The sequence below is a fragment of the Micromonas commoda genome, chromosome 8 (genome assembly GCF_000090985.2).
Source record: "Micromonas commoda chromosome 8, complete sequence".
Classification (NCBI taxonomy): domain Eukaryota; kingdom Viridiplantae; phylum Chlorophyta; class Mamiellophyceae; order Mamiellales; family Mamiellaceae; genus Micromonas; species Micromonas commoda.
The window spans coordinates 949150-967913 of NC_013045.1; the positions used below are offsets into that span (position 1 = coordinate 949150).

General features: G+C 69.1%; 8 protein-coding genes across 8 annotated transcripts; 6 read left to right on the top strand and 2 right to left on the bottom strand.

Moving 5' to 3' along the window:
• Positions 1-273: 273 nt before the first annotated feature.
• MICPUN_84219 (predicted protein) lies at positions 274-1242 on the top strand (the record flags this gene model as incomplete). The annotated part of the gene is made up of 1 exon (XM_002507944.1): positions 274-1242. A coding segment is annotated over one exon (969 nt), but the record flags the coding sequence as incomplete, so codon positions are not given.
• Positions 1243-2164: 922 nt separating this feature from the next.
• Positions 2165-2620, top strand: MICPUN_60861 (predicted protein; the record flags this gene model as incomplete). Its single annotated transcript, XM_002507945.1, has 1 exon — positions 2165-2620. The coding sequence occupies one exon, from the start codon at positions 2165-2167 to the stop codon at positions 2618-2620; it is 456 nt and encodes a 151-aa protein (XP_002507991.1).
• Positions 2621-2748: 128 nt separating this feature from the next.
• Positions 2749-3753, top strand: MICPUN_60862 (predicted protein; the record flags this gene model as incomplete). The annotated part of the gene is made up of 1 exon (XM_002507946.1): positions 2749-3753. One exon carries the CDS (start codon positions 2749-2751, stop codon positions 3751-3753), a length of 1005 nt encoding a protein of 334 aa, XP_002507992.1.
• Positions 3754-3893: 140 nt separating this feature from the next.
• Positions 3894-4361, bottom strand: MICPUN_73223 (predicted protein; the record flags this gene model as incomplete). The annotated part of the gene is made up of 2 exons (XM_002508236.1): positions 3894-4040; positions 4116-4361. Coding segments are annotated over 2 exons (393 nt in total), but the record flags the coding sequence as incomplete, so codon positions are not given.
• Positions 4362-5041: 680 nt separating this feature from the next.
• Positions 5042-5995, top strand: MICPUN_71355 (predicted protein; the record flags this gene model as incomplete). The annotated part of the gene is made up of 2 exons (XM_002507947.1): positions 5042-5344; positions 5444-5995. Coding segments are annotated over 2 exons (855 nt in total), but the record flags the coding sequence as incomplete, so codon positions are not given.
• A 1221-nt stretch (positions 5996-7216) lies between these two features.
• Positions 7217-8260, top strand: MICPUN_60865 (predicted protein; the record flags this gene model as incomplete). Its single annotated transcript, XM_002507948.1, has 1 exon — positions 7217-8260. The coding sequence occupies one exon, from the start codon at positions 7217-7219 to the stop codon at positions 8255-8257; it is 1041 nt and encodes a 346-aa protein (XP_002507994.1). The 3' UTR covers positions 8258-8260.
• A 79-nt stretch (positions 8261-8339) lies between these two features.
• On the bottom strand, positions 8340-10359 carry MICPUN_83902 (predicted protein; the record flags this gene model as incomplete). The annotated part of the gene is made up of 2 exons (XM_002508237.1): positions 8340-10007; positions 10156-10359. 2 exons carry the CDS (start codon positions 10357-10359, stop codon positions 8340-8342), a joined length of 1872 nt encoding a protein of 623 aa, XP_002508283.1.
• A 565-nt stretch (positions 10360-10924) lies between these two features.
• MICPUN_60867 (predicted protein) lies at positions 10925-18736 on the top strand (the record flags this gene model as incomplete). Its single annotated transcript, XM_002507949.1, has 1 exon — positions 10925-18736. One exon carries the CDS (start codon positions 10925-10927, stop codon positions 18734-18736), a length of 7812 nt encoding a protein of 2603 aa, XP_002507995.1.
• Between the last annotated feature and the right edge of the window lie 28 nt (positions 18737-18764).

Below are 18764 nucleotides of genomic sequence, written 5' to 3' on the forward strand. Positions count from 1 at the left end.
CTGGATGACGATCGTGTGCGGTCGCTGGGGAAGGAGCGCGCGGTGGAGCTCATTGGGGACGAGAAAAAAGACCGCCTCTGCGAGTACGCCTGCGGACGGAACTTCGAGGTTCTGAAGTGGGCTCACAACGAGCTGGACCTTCGGTGGGCGCCGTATCCTGCCGGGCGCGTGAGCGACGACGTCCTTGTGCTACGCGTGCTACGTGAGATATGGTCGGAGCTCGAGCGGTGGTGGCCAGAGGACGAAGGGCCTGAGGAGTGGGACGGAGTGAGGATGGTCGACGGCCGGGTGAATGAGCTCGAGTTGGATGGGCTTGGCCTGACCGGAGCGGTGCCGGCTGAGGTTGGACGCCTGAGCGCGCTGCGGGTGTTGTACCTCAACGACAATCAGCTGAGGAACGTGCCGGCGGAGATCGGGCAGCTCACGTCGCTGGTGACGTTGGACCTCCACGCCAACCAGCTGACGAGCGTGCCGGCGGAAATCGGGCAGCTCACGTCGCTGGTAAGGTTGGACCTCCAAGTCAATCAGCTGACGAGTGTGCCGGCGGAGATCGGGCAGCTCACGTCGCTGGCGGGGTTGTTCCTCAGCCGCAACCAGCTGTTGAGTGTGCCGGCGGAGATCGGGCAGCTCACGTCGCTGGCGCACTTGTACCTCAGCCGCAACCAGCTGACGAGCGTGCCGGCGGAGATCGGGCAGCTCACGTCGCTGGCGCACTTGTACATCAGCAACAACCAGCTGACGAGCGTGCCGGCGGAGATCGGGCAGCTCACGTCGCTGACCGAGTTGTACCTCAACGGCAATAAGCTGACGAGCGTGCCGGCGGAGATCGGGCAGCTCACGTCGCTGGAGAAGTTGGATCTCGCCGGCAATCAACTGACGAGCTTGCCCGCGGAGATCGGTCAGCTCATGTCACTGACCGAGTTGAACCTCCACGCCAATCAGCTGACAAGCGTGCCGGCGGAGATCGGGCAGCTCACGTCGCTGACCGAGTTGTACCTCAACGCCAATCAGCTGACAAGCGTGCCGGCGGAGATCGGGCAGCTCACGTCGCTGGAGTCGTTGTTCCTCGGCAACAATCAGCTGAGGAACGTGCTGGCAGAGATCGGGCAGCTCACGTCGCTGAAGTGGTTGTACCTCGAAGACAACAAGCTGACGAGCTTGCCAGCGGAGATTGGGCAGCTCACGTCGCTGATGATGTTGCACCTCAACGGCAATCAGCTGACGAGCTTGCCGGCGGAGATCGGGCAGCTCACGTCGCTGAGGGAGTTGTGGCTCCACGACACTCGGCTGACGAGCGTGCCGGCTGCGATACACGAGCTCGGAGCGGCAGGATGCTATGTGCGCATGGATGGCGGCGTGACGGTGGACGAAGGGGATGACGCCAGTGTGCTCCGGACATGGCGTGCGATGTGCCGTGAACTGCAGTGGAGGTGGCTGGAGGCATCGCCAGCAGAGCATTGGCAAGGGGTGACGATGAAAAACGGCCGGGTGGTGGAGCTCGAGTTGGAAAGGTTTGGCCTGACCGGAGCGGTGCCGGCGGAGATCGGGCAGCTCACGTCGCTGACGACGTTGGGCCTCGGTGGCAACCAGTTGACGAGCGTGCCGGCAGAGATCGGGCAGCTCACATCGCTGGGGGGGTTGGGCCTCAGCGACAATCAGCTGACGAGCGTGCCGGCGGAGATCGGGCAGCTCACATCGCTGACGCACTTGTACCTCAACGGCAATAAGCTGACGAGCGTGCCGGCGGAGATCGGGCAGCTCACGTCGCTGGAGTGGTTGAACATCAGCAACAATCAGCTGACGAGCGTGCCGGCGGAGATCGGGCAGCTCAGGTCGGTGTGGGGCTTGGACCTCAGCCGCAATCAACTGACGAGCTTGCCGGCTGCGATACGCGAGCTCGGAGCGGCGGCTTACGATTTCCGCATAGATCCTGGCTTGACAGTGGACGAGTGAATGCGGCACATCTCAGCGTAGGCGTGTCGCGCGATAGGAGATTGTAAGTACGGGATACCTCATACCTTCGAAGGTAACACGATGTGAACATTTGTTGGAATTGCATGCAACCGAAATACTTTTAGACCGTGGTGACACACTAAACGCACGAGCGGCACCGGCAGGGCGAAGGATGGTGGCCTCGCGCGCCCCCAAGTCGCCGGAGAAGGCGATGGCTATCATCCTCTTCTCCATCCTCGCCGTCGTGATCGTCCTGACGTCGTTGACGACGAGCACGTACTCGCCATCCTCGTCCTCGTCGTCCTCCTCTCGGCACGTCAACGACCCGCTCGGGTTGCCCCACTTCGTGACCCACGAGGTGAGGGACGACCCGGTGGGTTCGTGGGTGCACCACGCGTGGGAGGCCACCGAGCACGTCGTGGACGAGGTGGCGGAGGAGTTCGAGGAGTTCGGCGAGGACACCGCGCGGGTGTTCGAGCCCAGGGAGACGAATCCTCGAAGAGCCGGGACGTTCGGCGAAAATGGGCGCGAGAGGAGAGGGCGAGACGGACGACTGGAGATGGACGACTGGAACGTCGACGACGAGGGACGCGCGGCGCGAAGACGAGAAAAAAGCGGCTCGGGCGCTAGGGCACGGGCCGAGGGTGGGACGAAGCATCACGGATGACACCGCACTAGGCTAGCTAGCACCTCACGGAAATCCAAACGTCCCCAAACAGCTGCGCCGGTCGAGGAAAATGCCCGGAAACGTTCGAACCTCCGCTCACTGTGGCCAGCCCGGTGACCGCCGTCCCCATGACGGTCCCGTCCACTCCTCCGCGCCCCCCCGCGTCGCCCAAGTTCCAGCTGCCTCCCACGACCGTCTCCCCGGGGCCTGGTGGAACGCGTCTGGAACGCGTCCTCGACCTCGTCACCTCGCACGAGGCGACCATCGCGGAGAACGAGCTCCGGGTCCTCGATCTGACCAAACGGGTGGCGGAGGCGGAGGATGCGGCGCGCGCGCGACGCGACGAGGACCGCCGCGCGCGCGACGCGGCCGACGCCTCGCTGCGAGCCGAGCTCGCGGCCGTGAAGGAGGCGGTCCGGCGCGTCGAGCGCGACGTCGCGTCCTGGTCCGACGAACGCGACGCCCTTCGCGCCGAGGTTCGAGATCTCGCGGACGGGTGCCGCGCCGACGCCGACGCCGCGCTCGAGGAGACCAAAGCCGGATTCAAGGCGGTGCTCCAGGACGTCGTCGACAGGGTCGCCGCGTCCCTCGACGCCGTGCGCACCGACGCGGTGGCGACGCGCGGCAACTACGCATCCGCGGATGAGGTCGCGGCGCTGCGCGAACGCTTCGCCGCGGCGGAGAGCGCGGCGCGAGCGAAAGAGGCGCACGGGCGCGAGACCATGAACGCCATGCTGGACGCGATGGAACAGATGAAGCGTCGCACGGCGAAGCTCGTGGGTTTCTACAACGAGCAGCTGGAGGCGGCGGAGAGGCGGCGGGCGGCGGGGGCGGGCCCGTCGACGGATTCGTTTGGTTTTTCGAGCGGACGGAGCGGGGATCGCTCGGATCAAACCGGCGAGCTCGCGCGGCTGCTCGAGGAGAACGCGTCGCTGCGGGAGCAACTGGCGAGGGCGTCGTCGTCGAGGCCGGGGCATCATCGGGCGGCCGTCGAGGAGGCGGCGTTGGCGTGCGGGTCGGTCGAGGAGGCGGTGCGACGGACGGGTTCGTTCGATTCCCTCGACGGCGACGGAGCCGACGCGAAGCTGACGCGGAGCATCCGGGACAGCATCGGCTCCGTGAACGGATGCTGACCCGAGGACGATGATGGCTCGTTTGTTGACATGGGATGAGTGTTATATGTATGTACGAAGACCCTCTTCTCTCGTGTACGATGACATTGTTAAGATGAAGACTCGGCGCTTAGACTATCGTCGCGTCACTCGACCTTTGGGAGCATCGCCTCGAGCTCGGATCCCTCGTCGGCGTAGTTCCACGGGTATAAACCCGCGTCCGACTTCACGTCCGGCCTCGCGCCCGCGCTCAGCAGCGCACGCACGACGTTCGGGTACCCCCCCCTGGCGGCCATGTGCAGCGGCGTCTCGCCGTCGCCGTCCCGCGCGTTCGCCGCGTCCGACGCCCCGTCGGTCCCCGCCGCGGCGAGAAGCATCTCCACGATTGGTTCGAATCCCCCCGCGGACGCGTCGTGCAGCGGGGTTCCCCCGTCCGCGTCCCTCACCGTCACGCTCGCGCCCGCGGCGAGGATCATCTCCACGCACCGCGCGTGCCCGTACAGCGACGCGAGGTGCAGCGCGGTGTCGCCGTCGGGCCCCGTCGTGTCCACGCTCACCGAGAGCGCCGGGAGCGCCACCGCGAGGACGTTCTCGTCGCCCGTCTCGGCAGCCTCCAGGACCCGCCCGAGCACGCCGCCCTGCGACGGGTCGACCCACGTGTCCGCGGCGTGGTCCTCATCCTCCAGAGGCACGAACTGGATCTCCTGCGCGGGTGGGATCGGCGCGGGGGATGGATGAGGGGAGGGAGGAGGTTGACGACGGTGGATGGGAAACGCCCGGAAAGTGGCGGCGGTTGTCGGGACGAGGGATGCATCGAGCTCGGGGCTTCGCGGCGGGATGTCGGGCGCACCTCGTCGCCCTCGCCGACGGGCGCATCGTCGGGATCTTTGGCGTAGATCATGGCCCGGCGGCGGTATCGGCCGGTGCCGCGTGGACTGCGGTGGACACGCGTGGACTCGGCGGTGATTGCGACGCCTAGCTGAGAGTCTCTCGGACACGTCCGACCTGAGCGCCGTGACTAGGACCTCACCCAAATCTATGACAAATATCCAGCGCGCAGACGGGAGCAAAGCCAGTCGCTGGTACATCCGCGAGCATGCAGGGGACGGCTCTGTCGACGGGTCACTCCCGTGCCCTCTCGGGACCGCGATCCAGGCGCATCGCCCGCCGCGGGCGCTCGGCGATGCCACTCGCGCGCTGCATCGCGACGGATCCGAGCTTCAGCTCACCAATCGACGGTCGAGAGCGGGTCCGGGCGGGCGAGCCCTTCAGCCTCGGTCTTCGACGCGACGCGGACGAGGCGCTCATCCTCGGCGAGCCCCTCGGCAGGGGTGCGATGGGCGTGGTGCGAGTGGCGACGCGCAAGTCCGACGGGTGCAAGTTCGCGCTCAAGACCATCCCCAAGGCGGGACCTCAGAGCCTCTCCGGCAAGACCCCCACGGGCGAGGCCATGAGCATCTGGGAGCGGAAGGTTCGCGACGAGGTCTCCCTGCACTTCGCCCTCGGCGCGTCGCTCGACATCGTCACCCTGCACGACGGCTTCGAGGACGAGGCGGGCGTCCACCTCCTCATAGACCTCTGCGACGGCGGCGACTTGCTCTCCGGCGCATCCGTCGCGCACTCCACCGAAGACGAAGACAACGCAGTCCGAGCCCCCGAGACTGACTCAGACGAGGAAAGGAAAACCGACGGCGTGAGCTGCGTCGGCGAGTGCTGGACGCCCTTCTCCGAGGCCACCGCGGCGCCGATGATCCGCGGCATGCTCCGCGCGCTCGCCGCGTGCCACGAGCACGGCGTGGTTCACCGCGACGTGAAACCCGCCAACTTTCTCTTCATGCGCGAAAGCGACGGTCGGAACCGGCTCAAGCTCTCCGACTTTGGCTTGGCCGCGAGAATTCCCGCGATCGGCGCGACGCTGACGGAGCAGTGCGGCACGTACGCGTACCTGTCCCCGGAGATGGCCAGGCGCCGACCGTACGATTTCAAAATCGACGCGTGGGCCGCCGGGGTGGTTGCGTACATGTTACTCGCGGGTGAACCCCCGTTCGCGGATTGGGACGCCATACGCGAGGGCCGGTCCCCAACCAAGGACGGCTTGCTCCGAAACATCCGCCGCGGCAAGCCCGACACGCCCATCGAGAACCTGCCCCTCTCCCCCGGCGCCAAGTCGCTGCTCCAGAATTTGCTCCACGTCGACCCCGATAAGCGCATGAGCTGCAAGGAGGCGGCGGAGCACTACTGGGTTCGGGAGAAGGGCGCGGCGAGCCACGCGGACGCGTTGGCGTCGACGGTGGTGGAACGGCTCCAGGCGTACGGGACGTTGGGCGCGGTTCGCCGGGCGTCGATCCGCGCCGCGTACCAGACGGCGAGCTCGGAATCCTTCGACGGGAGCACGGAGAGGCTCGTCCAGGCGGTGGACGAGGCGGCGAGGGCGGCGTGCAGGGAGCACGAGGACGAGTGCGTGCCGGACGCGGATCCAAAGTCGGGCGGCGTCTCCTCGGACGCGTTGATGCTCGCGCTGAGGGACCACGGCGCGGAGCTCAACCCCGAGGAGTGGCTCTCGCTCATCAGGCCAGTCACTGGCCGCCGAGGCGCCGCCGGAGGTACCGTGTTCGTGGACAACGCGGCGCTCGCGGCGATGCTCGCCACGCCCGCGGGTGGATCGTTCGGCGAACACTCCAACTCGTTCCACGCCGATCCCAACCACCCGTCCATCGGCACCGAGGGATCCGACGCCGCGATGGGAGCCGCGATGGGCGCGGCGGAGGGCGACGGCTTCGACTGGGACGCCATCGCGAAGGCGTCGTTCCGTCGCATACTGGAAAAGTCCAAGGGCCGCGCCGAAACGACCGACGCCTTCGAGCTCATGGACGAGACGGTGACGTACGAAGACGTCGTCGACGAGGTGTGCGCCAGCGACGGGAGCGAGGAACTGTGCCGCGTCGTCTTCGAGGAGGAGTTTCGCGCCGCAGACGGCGACGGGGACGGTCGGTTGAACGTCATGGAGTGGACCGACCTGGTGTGGGCGGAGGGTTTGACGGATAAGAGCGGGAGGGTGCGGTCGTCGTGCGGCGCGGACGCTCCGGATCACCACCCGGATACCTTTGCGAAAAACGCGGGCATCGGCGGCGAGGATTGCCAAATCGCGCCCGCATCTTCTTCCTCGACGCCGCCGCCGACGGAGCTCAGCCCGAGGGAGCGTGCGAGGGCGGCGGCGGCGGCGAGGAAGAAGATGCAGGAGGCGCGACGCAAACAGAGGGGGAAGTAGATTTGTGGGATCATTTTTTCGCACGGAACGTTCACGAGTTTTCGCGCCGGGCGCCAAGTGATGTCCGTCCGGCGGTCCAGAAGAAACCCCCCGTTGGTGATTTTTACCAGTCCTCTTACCAAAAGCAGCGGGCACCGATTGTGACGACGAATTGAGCGAGAGGTGCCAAACGCGCTGGCACCCTGACCCTGGGACCCTGGGACCCCGGGACCCGACATGGACGACAGCGACAGCGACGATGACCTCGTCGCTTCCCTCGTGGGAAGTGGGATGAGGGGAGGACAGAAAGCGGTCGGCGACCAGTTGGCGAGGTTCCGGAGAGGAGAGTCTCGCGGGGAAATTTTGGCAGCGAGGAGGGCAGACGACATGCCCGCTTCATCCCCTGCGCCGCCCCCCGCGCGGACGTCCAACAATCTCTCCGCGCGCGCGGCTGCGGTCGGCGCTTCATCTCCACGCGCGAAGCTCCTCTGGAAGAAGGTCAGGGACAACAGACTGGCAGACAACGGGGAGCGGCCAGCTGAGGATGCCGCGGCTGAACAATCCCGATTCTGGCGAATGAATGCAGGGGCGTCGGCGTTCCTGTTTGGCGTGGACAAAGACATCGACGGCAGGCGAAAGAACCGCGCGGAGAAAGTCATGAAGCGCGTGAAACAGCTCAGCAAGAGGTCGAAGTTCACCCGGAGTCCCGAATTCGACGAGGAGCTCAAGCAGCTGGAGCCTCTCACGTCGTTCCAGGCGCATCGGCTTTGCCGGGACAAGGGACTGGCGATTCGTAACCGGGAGGGGCACCCGATCCCGCTCGCCAAGCTGAAAGAGCGGCTGCTGCACCTGGAGCACGGGCGGTCGTCCGCGGACTGGTTCCACGCCTCGCCGTTCGGCAGGAACAAACGGGGCTACTGGGCCCCCATCGCACTCGGGCTGGTGCAGTGTCTGCTCATCAGCGCATTCACCGTGGGACTGACGTACGCAGTGTATCTCGTCGGAGCCTCGTATCACGACAAGTACGCGTGCGACCGGATATGGAACTGGCTCAACCCGCAGTGCCAGGTTGCGGACTTCGTGCGGACGACGGCGAAGCAGTGGGTGTACAGGTGGTACTGGCAGGTGGGCACGGTCATCGCGGCGAGGGCGGGGCACTGGGCGGACAAGATGAGCAAAGAGGCGAGCCGCCTGGCTCTGGACGCCACGGACAACATCGCGAAGCATCTGGGCGACGGCGAAGATGGAGACGCCATCCCGGACGAGGAGTTCGATTGATGAGAGTAATACGGTGTAATCAAATAAATATCAACGCGTGCCTTTGCGGCTTTGGCGGAGAGGAGGGACTGCCGAAAACCGATCACTTTTTGCCGAAACCCGCGCCCCTGGCGGCGTGTTCCGCCACCTTGTGACTCACAACCCCGCGGAGAATGTCCAGGGTCAGCTCCGGCGCGTTGCTGCCGTACACCTCGCCCTGCACGGACGCCATCATCTTCGCGATCTCGCGCCCGCTGAACCCCTCCGTCTGCTCAGCCACCGCCTTCAGCGCCGCGTCGTCGACATCCGCCGAGACCGCAATCGGAGTCCCCTTCTTTCCGCCGCCGCGCTTGCCCCCCTTGCCGATGCCCATCGCGCCGAGTAACCCCTGCGCCGGCGCGTCGTCGCCCGCGTCCTCGCCGCGCGCGATCAGCTTATCGAAGTACAGGCGGACCATGCGCTGACGAGCCTCCGCGTCGGGGAGGCCAAACTCGAGGGACTCGTCCATGCGGTCCAGCACCGCGGCGTCCAAATCCTCGGGCCTGTTCGTCGCGACCACCAGGACGACGTCGCGGGAGAGCTCGCCGGTGCGATACAGCAGCGCGTTGAGCGCCGCGCGGACGCCGGGAGCAGTCTCGGACGCCGCGACGCCGCCCGAACGCTTGGCGAGAAACGCATCCGCCTCGTCGATGAAGAGCAACAAACCGCGGCGAGACGTCGACGCCCAGTCGAAGAGCTCGTGAATGCGGGTCACGGCGTCGGCGCCCAACGGCGCGACGTCACCGCCGGTCATGAGGGCGTAGTCCAGGCCGGAGTACCTCGCGAGCCTCTTGGCGGCCATGGTCTTACCGGTGCCGGGGGGACCGTAGAGCATGACGTTACGAAACGGCGCCGAGTTTTTTCGGGTATTCGCGGTGGCGACGGCGAGGTGCTTGACGCGAGACTCGAGGTTACGCTGGAGCACGACGTCGCCGAGGATGCCTCCCGCGCCGGGGCTGGCCTTCGCGACGGCGGACGCGCCCTCGCCGGCCTGAGCGGCGGTCGCCGTCGCCGCCTGAGCGGCCTGGGGGCGGAAACCCCAGATGTTCCTGCTCGTCTCGCGGACGAGCGACGGCTGCCCGAGGTACCTCTCGAGCATTCGGAATCCCATCCTACTGCCCTCCCTCGCGCCGTACACGCCAACGGCGAGCGCGGTGATCCCGCCCACGAACGCCGCGCCCCTCTGCCTGTCCTCGAGCAGGCCGGAGAATCCTTTCCCGACGGTGGACAGAGTCTCCTGGAGCAGCTGCATCGCCTTGCTCGTCTCCGCCTCGATCCGCGCCAGCATCTGCCGGCGGATCACGTCCTCGTTCGCCCTGTTCTCCGCGATCCTGCCTTCAGCCTCCGCGATGGACTTGGCGCGGATGAGCTCGCGCTCGTGCTCGGCTTTCTGCCGATCTGTCTCGCGGCGCGACTGCTGAATCTGCTCCTCGGTCTGCCTTCGCAGCGACTCCTGGCGCTGCGACGCGTCCTCCTGCATCTTGACCATCTCGGCGTTGCGCTGCCGCGTCGCCTCGTGCTCGGAGTTGTAGCGCTTCCGCGCGAGCTGATCCTCGTACTCCTTGATCTGCGCCTGCTGCTGCGCCCTGGCCTCATCGGTCTTGCGCTGCTCCTCCCACCGGACGCGTTCGGTGTTGGTGGCGTGCTGCGCGGCGAGCGCCTGCATCTCGGCCTGCTTGGCCTGCGCCTCGGCAGCCTTGGTGCGCTCCTGCTCGGTGGACAGGGAGATGACCTACGCGTGCACGTTCGATGGAGGGGACGGGTCAGTAGGTGACGATCGGATCAAGATCAATCCAACCGTCGGGATTATTTTTCGCCGATCGCGGGATCGGGAGCGAGATCGGGGTGAGCGCGGGGCGAGAGGGCGGCAGGACGCTCACGTTCTTGGCGTGCGGGGACGAGTTGATCTCCCTGAGCGCTTTGGCGCCGCGCTCGAGCGCCTCGGGATCGAACGAGGGCGCGACGGTCTTCGCCTCGTCCTTGGCGCATCGCGCGGTGGGCACGGCGGCGGCGGCAGCGGCACCCGCGGCGCCCGCGCCCACGGCCACGTGGGCGCCGAAGCGCTCAACGGCGGCCCTGAGCATGATTCGCGACCGGTCCGGGAAAGGAGCTCGAGTCGACGGAAAGACTCTGGGTGGCTGGAGGCGCTGGAGGCCTCAGGCTCAGTGTGACGTCGTCGGATCGGCGGTCGAGATCTTGCAGTCGGCGCGGTGCGTTTTTCGGTGTTGCGCCAAGAACGTCGACGACCCATCGTACGATGGAAACACATACGAAAAGGTCACATCAACACTGCCTATTTCGATTTATCTTTCGTATGCATCCAAGTTATGATATCATGCGTGCCTAAGCCATATTAGACTGGAAAGTCGTCGCAAAATTCAAATTTCTCGGAGAAATCAAATTTCACGGTGATATCTGCGACGACGGGTTCGAGCCGCGTCCGCGTCACAACGTGTCGCGGCTGTCTCGGCGGCGCACGAGGCGCGGAGACACCCTCGGAGGTCTCCCGTCCACCTAATAGCGGCGTCGCGGCTGCTCGATTCGCGTGACTGTTGGTCAGAGAGAGACTAATTGTTGGGTGCCGATTGACTCGGGCAACGGACACTCGGCGGCTTCTTCGCATTCCGTCGAGAGGTCAGCAAAGGCGCGATGATCATAGAGCGGTCCCCCGACGAAATCGCCGCCAAGCTGGCGCTCATGGGCGACAAGCTCGGCCACTCGCTACTGGACATTCGCGAGCGCGCCATCGCGTCGCTGAACTTCAAGCTCAGCAACGACCTGCTGACCTTCAAGGACGTCGGCTCGCACTCGGGCGTGCTCAGAGCGCTGCTCGATTGGTTCGGCCACGAGGACTCCGTGCCTGGCGACGAGCGGGCGCTCGCCATGCTCCGCCGCATTGTCGAGGAGGAACCCACCGCCGCGGCCAGGCTCCAGAACCTCGGCGCGGAGGCCGCGCTGCTCGAGGTCACCGACGGCGCTTCCAGGCAGCTCGCCGCGCAGATCGAATCCCTCGTCGAGAAGATCGCGACGGGAGGCGCCGACGTCGCGCCCCAGGAGCCGCCCTCATCGCCGCCCGGGCCCGAACCAGAGACGGCGAACGCGGACGTCCCCGAATCAGACGACGCAGAGGAGGCGGCGGAGGAACCGCCCGCTGAGGAGACCGCCGAGGCTGAGGACTCCACAGAGGTTGAGGATTCGAAGGAGGAGGATTCAAAGGAGGACGCCCCCGCGGAGGAGGAGGAGGACGCCCCCGCGGAGGAGGAGGAGGATACCGCGGATGAAGAGGAGGATACCGCGGATGAAGAGGAGGATACCGCGGATGAAGAGGAGGAGACAGCGGTGGAGGAGGAGGAGGAGGACGCCGAGGCCGCCGCCGGCGAAGTCGACGACGACGACCCCGCGTTCATCAGACTCGACCCGGCGCTCAAGGACATGTTCCGCAAGAACCCGCGGCTCGCCACCGCGTACTGGAACATCGTCCGCACGCACGGTCTCGAGTCCGAGTCGAGCCGAGCCGCCGCCGTCGCCGCGGATGCCGCCGCCGTCGCCGCCGTCGGAGACTCGCGAACGCTGGAGACGGCGACGCGCGGGGGGAGCCTTCACCTGCGCCGGTGCCGGATCTCGCCGCGCGACGACGCGCGGCTCCTCGAGCTCTCCGTCAGGCTGCGGCACGCGGACGATCCGTGCCTGCTCATGGCGGCGCTGACGGAGTTTACCGATTGCGCGCTGAAGGATCTCCCGCCGCAGGCGCTGCTTCAGCGGCCGAGGTGCCTCTGGGCGGTCATCTCGCTCGCGCGCGCCAGGGAGGGCCCCACCGCGGCGCACAACGCGCACAGGGCGACGCGCGGCGGATCACCCATCGCCCCCGCGGCGGTTCGCGCCGCGGCGCTCGCCGCGCTGAAGGATTTCGTCGTCGCGATCAAGGGTGCGTTGGGTCACGCGAACGACGGCGCCCACGCGGTTCGTCTCGGTCCCCGAACGACGACGCCGGCCGACCCGGATGACGTCGAGGACATACTGCTCGGTGGCGCGCGCGAGAACAGCTATCCGCCGCCGGTTCCCTGCTCCGACGACGACGACGAATTAAACGACGACGGCGTTCCGGGCCGGGACCCGCTTCACGCGCTGCCCGTCGCGCACCTCCTCGCCGTCTCCGTCGTTCCCCTGCTCGCGGAACCGGCGGTGGCGGGCGACGCCCTCCTCGTGCTCCATGAGACGTTGCCGCTGCTCGAGCTCACCCCCGCGGACCGCGGCGACGACGCCGAGGCTTTAGGCGTCGTCGACGTCGAGGCGGTGGCGACCCGTCTCGGGGTGTACGCGACGGCGATGGAGCGGGCGTTGGCGACGGCGAGCGCGATCGCCTCGGCGAGCGGCGAGGACGAGTTGCTCCCCACGGGCGAGTGCCCGGCGTTCTTCCCGGCGCTCGCCATGACGGCGGTGATGCTCGCCGCCGCGGGCGCGGATGCGTCGGCGATCGCGGCGCGGCGGGGGAAGATCCCGGCTCGCCTGGTGACGCGCTTGGAGACGGCGGCGATTGACGAGCTGCTGGCGGCGGCGGTTCCCGGGCTTCGTAAGGTGACGCTGGCGGCGTTGGACGTCCTGGGCAGGCCATCGTCTAAGGCCGAGTGCGCGGCGGCGGAGGCTGCCGAGCGCGCGACGCACGCCGCGGAGGTTGCGGCGAGGGACGACGCCGCCGCCGCAGCGTCGCGGTCCCCGAGCGACGCCGCGAGGATGACGATGGAGGCGCTCCCGGCGCTGGACTTTATCGCCGAGGACGAATCGGAGCCCCTCGCCGCGCGGCTCATCGCGACGCTCCTCACCGCGACGGCGTCCGCGACGGCGGCGGTGCCCGAGGGTGCCGAGGGCGCCGACGCCTTTGAGGAGCGGAGGCGTCTGGGCGACGGCGTCGAGGACGCGAGGTTGGCCACGTCGGAGCTCCTGCGGCACGTCTCCCCCGCGGCTCGTCGCGGCGCGTACGCGGCTCTGGCGGCGGCGGCCGAGATCGCCATGGCGGCGGAGGCGGGCGGCGCGGCGGCGGCCGTGTCCGCGGCTGCCCGCGCCGTGATGGTCGGCCCCGCGGTGACGGGTGAAATCGTCTCCGGCGGCCTCGCCGATCCGGATACCCGGCTCAACGCGGCCAAGTGCCTCGACGCCATCGCGTGCGGATTTGGCGGCCGCGCGGGTAAGTCCGAGTCGCCGCTGGCGTCCGCCGCCGCCAGGGCGCTGCTCCCGTGGCTCCCGTGGCTCGAGTGCGACCTGGACGACGACGTCGTGGGACCGGCGGCGGCGGCGGCGGCGGCGGCGGCGGTTCGAGCGGCGCCAGCCGACGCGTGGACCCCGCTCGAGCCCCTCCTCCGCGGACTTTTTCACCATTCCGCGAGGCGACGGGCCGCGGCGGCGACGGGACTCGCGCGCGCCATGGGTACGGACGCCGCCACCCACGGAACCTCCGGGGAGGAGGACGTGGATGCTTCAATTGACGGGGAGGAGGGCGACGCGGAGGGCGCCGCGGCTGCTGCTCAGGCCGAAATTGAGCGACAGGCGCGGGTCGACCCCTTCGGCTCCGTCGTGCGACACGCGGATAACAAGTTTGCGGTTGATTACGGCGAAGTGCGCGCGTCGCCCCTCGCGGCTTCGGTGTTTGGCGGTAAGGACGTCGGAAACCTCGTGGATGTGATGATGACGCACACCCTCGGTACGTCCGTGCGCGTCGTCGCGGGCGATCAGCTGTCGCTGTGCGCCGCGGATCCGAGCCTCCACAAAGTCGTCTGCTCGCGCGAGGTGCTCGCGAGGCTCGCCGCGCTCGCCGCCGCCGCGCTGGCGCCGGAGGCGGAGCGCGTGACGAACGACGTGGGCGTCGCGGCGCTCAAGGTGCTCGCGACGTGCGTCAGGCACAGCCGCGAGGCGCGCGTGTTCTTCTCGGAGATTTCGCGCGCATCTCCCGCGGAGGCCGCGCAGCCTTACGGACAGTCGTCGCCGGTGCTGCCGCTGGTGTTCCATCCCAGGGCCGCCGTCCGCGAGCACCTCGCGGTGTTTTGCGCGTACGTCGTCTTTGGAAAGGTGGCGGACCTCGCGACGACGCACGCCGGGCTCGGGGTGGTGCCCGACCCGACCGCCATGCACGTGCCCGCGTCCATCGCGAGACAGCTCAGGTTCCCGGTTCCGATTAGACCGATGGACGCGGGGGCTCTTAATAAGGCCAGGTTGGCGGCGTCAAGGGCGTCGTCGCCGCTCGAGGCTGAGGGGACCGACCGCGCGCGCGTCCGCGCCATGCTCGCGCAGAGGCGCGAGGTTCGCAGGCTCGGCGGCGCCGCGGGGGTGCTGGCCACCGTCGAGCGCATGATGTACGAAGCCGGCGGCGACGCTCGAACGGTGGGCCCCGTCGCGAGGGTCGCCGACGCAACGCTCCGCTGGGCGTCCCCAGCGTCGTCCGCGATGGTGTCCCTCGCGAGGCTGGCGCAGGCGCGGTCGCACGACGACGCCACCGCCGCGTGCGCGTCCCTCCGCGGCGTCCTCGCCTTTGGCCCGCCCGGCGCCAACGCGATTCTCGCCGCGACGTGGCCGAAACGTGCGGCGAGGCTGCTTCACACCCCGCCGCGGTCGCCCGAGGACGCCAGGCTGTGGGCGTCGCTCGCTTCGACCCTCGCGCGGGCGATGCGCGTCGCGACCGCCCCGGCGCCGCTCGACCGCCTCGCGTGGATCGCCGAGGCGGTCAAACGCGCGGCGGTGCCCGTCGTCCGCGCCGTCGCCGTCGGAGGCGACGAGCGGTTCGCGCCCGGTTTCATCGCGTCGCCGGAGACGTTTCGAATCCGAGACGCGAAACCCATCGTTTCCGACCCCGTTTCTCACGACCCCGATTCTTTCAACCCCGAGGAGCGCGGGGAGATGTCCGCGGCGTCGTCAGCCGCCGCCAAGGCTGCCTGCGAGCTCGCCGCGCGTGTTCTCGACGCCGCCGTGGCGTTGAGCTCGGCGGCGACGTACGGCGGGTTCGTCGACTCTCCCGAGGCGGCGTCGGCGGCGTCGGCGGCGGCGGCGAGGGTCGCCGGGTTGGTCCTGTGCGAGACGGACCTGTGCGAGGCGGTCACCGAGACGCTCGTCGCGGACGCGCGGTGCGAGTACGGCGCGCGCGTCGCCGCGGTCGAGTGCGTCGCGAGCTGCGCCAGGGCTTGCGCGCTCGCGTCGGCGTCGAGAACATCCGCGGATGCGGAATCCCCTCCGGATGCGTCCGGAGCCGCCGCGGATCTCGCGGACATCGTCGTCGAGCCCCTGCTCACCTACTGCTGCACCGCGCGCATCGGCGCGGACCCCACGGGGCCTGGCGCGCCATCCTCGGCGCGGATGGACGCGCGGAGACGAATCGCGGAGGAGATGGCTGGGACGGTTGGCTCGCGGTGGGGCGCGCTGGTGGACGCCGGCGTCGAAGCCTTGGACGCGACGTGCGAAGCGGCGCCCGGTACCGCTTGGTCCAGGGCGTGGGCGTCCACGGGCGCCACGTTTTGGCTCGCGCGACTGGCGCGGGACTGCCGCGCCAGCCGCAGGGCGAGCGCGTGGAGGCTGCTCTCCCGAGCGGCCTCGCCCGACGCGAGGTTCACGTGCGCGCTGTTGGCGACGACGTGGCCAGACGCTCCCGCCGCGGGCGCCAGGGTGGCGCTGGACTACACCGAGGCGCCGGCGGTTCGAGCCGCGGCGTGCCAGTTCGTGGCGGCGTGCCTGTCCACCACCGCCGCGGCGGACCCGCTGACGCTGCTGCAGCAGCCGGTGCCGGACGTCGTGCCGCTGCTCAACGGCGGGGAGATTTGGCGAGGCTTGGCGGAGGTTCTCGTCGCGTGCTCGGGCGAGGGCGCAAAGGCGGGCGGGTCCCCCCACCCGTACGCGACCGCCGACGCGGACGGCGGGAGCCCGGGGTTGGAACCGGCGGTCACCGACCCGGCCGCCGCGGCGGCGCTCCGTCGCGGCGCCGCCGCGGCGCTCCTCGCGTGCTCGCGCCTCTCGCCGGTCATCGTCGGAGTCGCCTTGTCGCCGCGAGCATTTTCGGGCGATGCGAATTTCGATTCGAATGAAATCCCGGAAATTGACGACGAAGCTGAGGACAACTGGCCGCCCTCGCTCGCCGCCGCGCTCCGCGCCCTCGACCCCGCACCTTGGCGCACGTGCCTCGCGGCTCCCCCTCCCGAGGTGCTCGCGTGGGCGAACCCGCCCGCGAAAGCCGCGGAGGACGCCGCGGCGGCTGCGGCGAACGTCGCGGCGCTCGTGGGCGCGATCGCCGCGGCAAACCTCGAAAACCTCGAGCCGGCCGCGTCCGACCTCGAGAACGATCGATCCGCACGGGCCGTGAGTACGGCATCGCGGTTGTTCGCCGCGCCGAGGATCGCGTGCGACACCAGCGCCGTGCCGCAGATGGCGGCGACGCTCGCCGCCGCCGCGGGGGCGCTGGTGACTCGCCCGCCGCCCAGAGCCGGCGGGTCGCCCAGTCGACTCGACGCGCCGAGACGAGCGTCGGTGTGCCGAGCCTTCGCGAGGTCCGCGAGCGGACTCGCGGCGGTCCTCGCGGCGGCACCCGACCCGGGAGTGGGCGATGCCGCGACGAACGCCGCGTGGCAGTGCGTCGCGGCGGCTCCGCTGTCCTGCGCTCTCATCCTGGACCTCGCCGCCGCGGGGGCGTCTGGATCGATACACCGGAGCGTCGTCGGGTCCGCGGGGGCGGGTCTCACGGTCGCCGCCACGTCGGCGTGTGAGCTCCTCGCGACGCTCTTTCGCTCGCCCCAGGCGTCGGCGATCGTCATGGAAGCTGCGGCGAGGCAGGGCGGGATGGGCGGTCCCGTCGGCGCGAGGCTGGCGACGTCGCTCATGCGACTGTGGCACGCGCAAGCCGTCGGCGGCGGCGGCGGCGGTGAAGAGCAGTGGAAAACACCCGGCGCCGCCGCCGCCGCCACGCCGCACACCGCGGTATCCGCCGCGCTCAGGAACGTCCTGGCTTACAGCGCGAGCGCCAAGCGAGCCGCAGCGGACGCGGAGCTCACGGCGACGCTGCTTCGCGTCGCCGCGCGCGCGCACCGCATCATCGCGTACGAACGACGCGCGGCGGACGCCGCCGCCGAGTTGGAACGCGATCTCCGGGGATACCCCCGGACCAAACCGGTCCCACCGCCGCTGCCCCCCGCGCCCAGGCCGCTCGCCATGCCCGCGGACGCCGTCCTCGGCGAGTGCGTCTCCCTGCTCAAGCACGTGTTGTACTGCTCCCCCAGCGCCACGGCGGCGGCGGCGGAGGATGACGAGACGATGGGCGCGTTTGCTTCGGCGGCGACGGCGGATCGCGACGGGCGAAGCGAGACGGCTTCCGCGACTGGCCACGCGGCGGCTGCGGCGCGCGCCGACGCCATGGCGCACGGCGCGATGCCGGCGATGCACGCGCTGTGGCGTCACGCGGTGAGCGACAGGCACCTGTGCCACGAGCTCATGGGGTTAGCCGCGAACTTGATGGCTGGCAACGACGACGCCAAGCGGATGTGCGTCGAGGATGTCGACGCGGGCGACGGGGGCAAGCCCATCTCGTTCGCCGAGCGCATGCTCCGCCTCGCCTTTCGCAACACCAGCCCGGCGGCGACGACGCGACTGGCGCTCGCGCCCCTCGCGGCGCTCGCGGGCCAACCCGACGCCAGGCGGTGGCTTTTGCGCTCGCAGTTTCTCCCCAAGACGATGGAGCAATTCGCGGCGGCGGTTGGTAAGCGGGACGCGCAGAGGCAGGTTGCGGCTATTCGCGCGCTGGCGGACGTGGCGGGCGGCGGGGGCGACGACGGCCGACGCGAGGTGCTCCGCGCGGGCGGCGGCGAGCTCATGCAGCTCATCCTGGAGGTTCTCGCCTCGGCGGGCGTCGCGGGACACAGGATAAACGACGACGAGGATGACGACATCGACGTCATCCTCAAGCTGCCCGGGCTCGCCGGGCCAGACGCGCCTAAAAATTCCGTGTTTCAGACGCAGCTCCCGGTTGCGGCGCTCGAGGCGCTCCTCCTGCTCCGCAACCTCTGCTTCCACACCGAGGCCAAGGCGCACGTCACCGCGAACCCGAGGGCGCTCGACGCGCTCGTCGCCGCCGCTGGCGCGTCCGATCCCGGAGCGAGGGCAGCCGCCGCGGATGCGCTCCTCGCGCTGACCCACAACGGCCAGAGGATTTCCACGCTGCTTCGCAAGGGAAGGAGACCCGCGCGGCTGCGACGGTTCGCGGCGCGGGCGTCCAAGGCGGTCGCCGCCGGGACGAGCGGACGCGCGCGGGCGGACGTGCACGCCGCCAAGTGCCTCGACGTGTTGGTGCGCGAGGTGCTACGCATCGGGGACGCCGGCGACGACGCGTTTGGCCATTCTCCGGATTCGACGCTGCTGGACATCTCCGAGGCGGACGTACGGGGGATCGGGCGCGAGCCCAGCGACGGCCTGGCGATCGGACCCGCGTGGGTGCACTAGTCGGGTTTAGGGTGGCGATGGACGGTGA